This window comes from Cynocephalus volans, chromosome 8, assembly GCF_027409185.1.
Source record: "Cynocephalus volans isolate mCynVol1 chromosome 8, mCynVol1.pri, whole genome shotgun sequence".
Classification (NCBI taxonomy): domain Eukaryota; kingdom Metazoa; phylum Chordata; class Mammalia; order Dermoptera; family Cynocephalidae; genus Cynocephalus; species Cynocephalus volans.
The window spans coordinates 98,260,136-98,266,135 of NC_084467.1; the positions used below are offsets into that span (position 1 = coordinate 98,260,136).

Consider the following 6,000-nt stretch of genomic DNA (forward strand, 5'->3'; position numbering starts at 1 on the left):
TAGATTTTAGGTGTGATATAGGAATCAACATCGGTTTGACTGGTATTTTAATTTTTTTATATATATTTTTTCTGGACATTATTTTATTTTTTTTAAAGGATATGCATATTTATTTGTTCAAATAACAAATACATAAACCGATAACAGATGAATAACAAAATACTCTGTAGAAAGTAGGGCTTCAAATTTTTACAAAAACTGGAGATGTAAAACATTTAAATTTACATATTTCATTTTATAATCTGTACAATTATTTGAAATAGCTCTCTAAAGTCTTCCAAAAGCATGCAAATATCAAATTAATTTCAACAGAGAAAAATGAATAAACTTTTCAAAGGCAAATTAATTTCAAAGAAAATCAACAAGCCTACTTAATAAAAAGAAATCAAGAATAGAAATTTAGTTTAGCCACATAAATTGCATAAAAAATCAATGAAACAGAATATAACACAAGGGCACTTCAAAAAGTTCATGGAAAAATGGAACTGAAAGATAATGGAAATCATTCCATGAACTTTTTGCTTGTTTGTTTAAATTTTTCCTTTTTCTTTCTTTCTTTCTTTTTTTTTTTTGGATTAAGGTCATAGAAAATATTTTCTCTGATCACAATAATAGAAGGAAATTTAGAAAACTCACAGAAGTGTGGAAATTAAGTGACACTCTCCTAGATAAACAATGGGTACAAAGAAAAATCCCAGGGAAATTAGAGAGTGCTTTGAGATAAAGATCCAAACACAATACATAAAAATTTTTGGATTCAGGGCTCAGGCAGTGTTTAGAGGAAAATTTATACTTGTAAACACCTATATTAAAAATAAGAAAAATCTCAAATCAGTAATGTAAACTTCTGCCTTAAGAAAATAGAAAAAGTAGAGCAAACTAAACCAAAAGCAAATATTAACAGGAAACAACAAAGATTACAACAGAAATATATGAAATAGGGAATTAAAAAACAAATCAATGAAACCAAAAGTTGATTCTTTAAAAAAATCAACAAAATTTGCAAACCTTTATCTAGATTGACCAAAAAAGGAGAAGACTGAAATTACTAAAATAAGAAACATAGCAGGGGCATTATTACATTGTCACTATGGCTTTTTGTGGTTGTAAAATTTAGTTTCTTTCTTTTGCTCATTTGTATTTTTGTTCTACCAGTGGTTTTGTTCTTTCTTGTGTATTCATGGTAGTGATTATCATTTGGTGGATTCCAGATGCAGGACTTCCCTGAGGATTTCTTGTCATGTGGTGGTGAACTCTGGCAGTTTTTGTTTGTCTGGAAAATACACTATTTTCCCCTCATTTCGGAAAGATAGTCTTGTTGGGTATAGTATTCTTGGCTGGCAGTATTTTATTTTTTAGTATTTTGAATATATCGTCCATTTTTCTTATGGCCTATAGTGTTTCTTTTGGAAGTCTGCTATTAGTCTGATATGGGATCCCTATAGGTGACCCAATGCTCTTCTCTTGTTTCCTTTAAGATTCTCTGTCTTTGAGCTTTGCCCGTTTGACTGTAATGTGTCTTGGAGAGGATCTTTTTGGGTTGACTCTGTTTGGGGATCTTTGAGCCTCCTGAATTTGAAGGTCCATGCCTCCCCTATACCTGAGATGTTTTCTGTTATTATTTTGTTGAATAGATTTTTCAATGCTTGTTCTTTTCTCCTCCTCTTCTGGAACACCCATGATCCCAGTGTTTGTGCACTTAGGGTTGTCTGCTAGCTCTCTTAGATTTTCTCCTTTTTTTTAAATTCTTTTTTCCTTTTTTTTTTTTTTTTTTTGTCCTCCTGAGTTACTTCAAAAAGACTGTCTTCAAGATCAGAAATTCTTTCTTCTGCTTGTTCTAGCCTGGTGCTTAAGCTATTGGTCATACCTTTTATTTCATTGAGTGAATCTTTCAGTTCCATCAGTTCTGCTACATTTTTTTTAAGGTATTAATATCTTTGTAAATTTCTTCCTTCATATCCTGGGTTTGTTTTCTCCTTTCATTACGTTGTCCAAGTCTTATATCTCAGTGAGTTTCCTTGATTGTTACTTGGAATTCCTTCTCAGTCATTTCAAGGGTTTCCTGCTCTATAGGGTCTGGTATTTGAGAATTACTGTATTCTTTTGGTGGTGTCATATTTTCTTGGGTTTTCACATTTCTAGCATCTCTATGTTGATGTCTGGTCATCTGATAGAGAAGTTGCTTCTTCTACAACTCTGGAGTGGGCTTTAAGGAGAGAGACATCTTTTTTTGGTTTCCACTGATGACTCTCCTAATATCAATGCAGTTGAGTGTCTCGCAGGCCACCTGCATGGTGGCTATGGCTGCTGCTGTGGCATCAAGCTCCTTTTTTGGCTACTGTGTCTATGGCACTGGCTGTGGTGGGCCACCCACACACAAGTGGTATTTTTGGCATGCTCTATTGCTGCCTCCAGGCTGAGGGAGCTGTGGCCCTCAGCTCTTTGCCTAGGACCCCAGGTGTGCTCTCTTGCCTGCTTCCCTGATTGGTATTTTTAAAGAGCTTTCAGTCAAACAGGAAATAAGGTACATATGCATATATTCTATGTGATAATTATCATTTGTGGAGTGCTTATTACGCACTTGATTCTTTATAAATATTTTGTTTAATGCTTAAAACTGCCCTGCAAAGTAGGCATTTGTGTCCCACTTTTACAAATTAGGAAACTGAGGTTAAGGAATTTTTCCAATTTCTCACACCTAGTAAGTGGTAGAAAGGATTTGAACCTCAATGACAGAAACAATTTGAACCTCAATCTGTGTGGCCCTTTCCAGTGGTTCCACACTTTGTACCTACAAATGTTCCATAAAAAGCAGCACTGAATTATCTTAATGGTACAAACAAATGCCAGAGAGGCAGAGGTGAGAAAGGTGGTCACTTCCAGCTATAATGTAGGGAAGGTGTCATGGTGGAAAGCATCTGAGCTTGGTCTTTAAAATGGTGGTGGGAGGTGGGTACAGGAGGAAAACATTCTACATTCCAGATGGAGGAGATAAGGCTGTTTTTGAGCATGGAGAATACTAAAACTTAATATGCAAAATTTCTGCTGAGAAGCCAGCAGGAGACATGTCTGGAAAGGTAAGTTGAGGCAAGATTGTGGAGTCTTGATGACAGGTAAAGGAGAAAGAACTCTCTGTATGAAGCAAAGGGGAGCCATTAAATCTCGCCCTCTACCTCCAGGGAATTGGGCCATATACAGAAGAGGCTTTGGAAGTGATGCCTTTTGCCTACATAGGTGTGGGGAATAACCATCAGAAATGATTTTAAATCCTTTACCCTTCCTGGGGTACCTGGACTACTTCCATGTCATGGCCTATGATCTCCATGGCTCCTGGGAGGGCTGTGTTGGAGAGAGCAGCCCCCTCTACAAATACCCAACTGACACTGGCAGCAACACCCACCCCACTGTGGTGAGTCCCTGCGCAGATGTAAAGGCAGATCAAAGGGGATCAAGTAAATCACATGGAGATGCAGGGACAAAATAAACATAAATTATGCAAATGTCTCACTTGGACAACTGTTGTCTTAAGTCCTGATCATATAGCATTAACTACAACTTCACCAAAATGTTTTGAAAAAAATACTAACTAATGCATCTGTCCATTTACGTGTTAGAACGGGGGACTAACATAACTAAGCATTGGGTCATCAGCTGGTTGGGGCCTATAGCTAACCCAGCTGCCATTGCAGGATTATGCTATGAACTACTGGAAGGACAACGAGCCGCAGCTGAGAAGCTCATCATTGGATTCCCTGCCTATGGACACACCTTCATTCTGAGCAACACTTCCAGCAGTGGAATTGATGCACCTACTTCTAGTGCTGGTCCTGCCCGGCCCTACACCAGGCAGTCTGGGTTCTAGGCTTACTGTGAGGTAGGTAGGTTAGGCTGACTAGTGCTCTGTACGTTTCAAACACTATGCTGAGCAGTAGCCTTAGGGCTACAGTCTGCCAAAATCCTGAACATTCATTCTGTCTCCTGCCTACCTGCTTTAAACACAGAGTGTCATTCCAAATGCTTAGAGTGTTTAAATAACATATTCATTTACTTAACCCAAATGAAGAGCACTTAATAATGTGCAATATTCCTTCAAGCAACAGACCGCATTCTTAAGGTCATTTATATCAGCACACAAGGGAATAAATACACTTCTCATATTACTGTGGGTTCCCAGAATCACTCACTAAGAATAGGGACAATGTATGAGTATTTGAAAACAATTTTGATCTTCTTTAAAAACCCATGAATAGAAAGCAGAGGAAAACACCAAACGGAGACATGAAAGAAAAAAAAAAAAACCTCAATAAAGAGACAAGTGTACACCTTTTCTTTCAAGGAAGTAATACTTAAAGATTTTAATTTCTTGACTTTTTAAAGATCTGCACCTTCCTGAAAAATGGAACCACTTAGACATGGGATGCTCCACAAGATGTGCCCTACGCCTAACCGAGCATTGAGTGGGTTGGCTATGACAATGTAAAGAGCTTCAATATCAAGGTACAGTCAACTCTTCAGATGTGCTAAGTCCCAGCCCTGAGTCCCAGGAAATCGAATGACTCTTGTTGTCCTCTATTCTTAAACAGGCTTAAGCAGAACAACTTTGGAGGCATCATGGTCTGGGCCATTGATCTGGATGACTTCACTGGCACTTTCTGCAACCAGGGCAAGTTCTTCCTGACATCCACCCTGAAGGAGGCCCTCGGCCTACAGAGTGTAAATAAGTGACAGTGGCGGATGCCCAAGGAGTATAAATGCTCCTTCTCTAACTCAAAAGACAGCCCTGACATCTGCCCACCCCCATTGCCCAGGGATCCTCTTCCTATGTCATCTCACTGCCCTTGCCCAGGTGAGAGACAGGTGTGTATCCCTCCCCTAGGCCTGAACTTCCCTGTCAGGAATTTTATGCTTATGGGAAACCAGGCGTACCTGGGTGGGTTTTTCAGATCGGCTAAGTCTTAACAGTGTGGAAAAGTATCTAGAAATTTTGTTGACCTTCCATATAAGCAGCTACTTCTCTGTGAATCCCTTATTCCAAGTCTCTCTCAGCCCACCTGGGGGGATTTAACAAGAAACCCTCACCAGTGCACACATATCTCTAATCTGTAGTTCAGGGGACATACCAGCTTGCTAAATTTTTTCCAGATTTTCTCTTAGAGCTAATTTGTTTACCACTTACACCCAGATTCTAGAAAAGTTTTGCACATACTGGCTGCTTGGTATATATTTTTTTTATGATTTAGACATCACAAGGGAAGAGAGACCTTTTTTTTTTTTTTAATTGAAAGCTAGGCTGACTTGACATGATAGCTTTTCCTATTTCCTGAGTATGGAGTTTTCATTCGATCTCCTCAGATGTGGGAATCCAGAGCACACTGCACCCCACCTCCAGACCTCCACTCTTACAGTTCTCTTCACCTCTAGCTGAAGCTCATTAGTATGGTCTCTGTGCATATGTTTCAGGTTGCATGGCCCCCACTCGGCCCATTGGGCCAGTACCTGCTCCTCCCGGCTGTGGGAGCGGCAGTGGCAGCAGTGGGAGCGGCAGTGGCAGCAGTGGGAGCGGCAGTGGGAGCGGCAGTGGCAGCAGCGGGAGCAGCAGCTCTGGAGGCAGCTCAGGGAGCATGGATTCTGTGCCGGCAAAGCCAAAGGCCTCTTCCCCGTGGTGAATAACACAAACGCAGAACTTCCGGGCTGGCCTCGTCTTTGACACCAGCTGTGATTGCTGCAACTGGGCAGAAGCCTGTGTCTTCATTCCCTAGAGCTCTGAGCAGTCTGCTTTGCTTAGGACATCTCGTTCCTCAGTAAGGTACTGCAATAAAACCAGCAGTCAAAACATGAGTGTCCTTGGTTTGGAGTGACTGGGTGGAAACCTTTTCTAGGTGTGAAGAGACAGGCTGTTCATGGGGGTGGAATGACAGAGGAGAGGTGTGAGGCAGCCTTAAGGCCTTTGCATAAACTAGAACACTCTTTCCTCAAATTTCCATTTGACTCTCTCTGTCA

General features: G+C 40.2%; 1 protein-coding gene across 1 annotated transcript in view; it reads left to right on the top strand.

Annotated features, from left to right (window-relative positions):
• Positions 1–5,707, top strand: part of CHIA (chitinase acidic) — a 53,201-nt gene extending 47,494 nt beyond the window's left edge. Inside the window, 7 exon segments of the mRNA XM_063105809.1 lie at positions 3,286–3,409; positions 3,690–3,717; positions 3,720–3,874; positions 4,378–4,504; positions 4,583–4,745; positions 5,525–5,612; positions 5,615–5,707. Coding sequence (XP_062961879.1) covers positions 3,286–3,409; positions 3,690–3,717; positions 3,720–3,874; positions 4,378–4,504; positions 4,583–4,745; positions 5,525–5,612; positions 5,615–5,707 — 778 coding nt within the window.
• Positions 5,708–6,000: the final 293 nt, after the last annotated feature.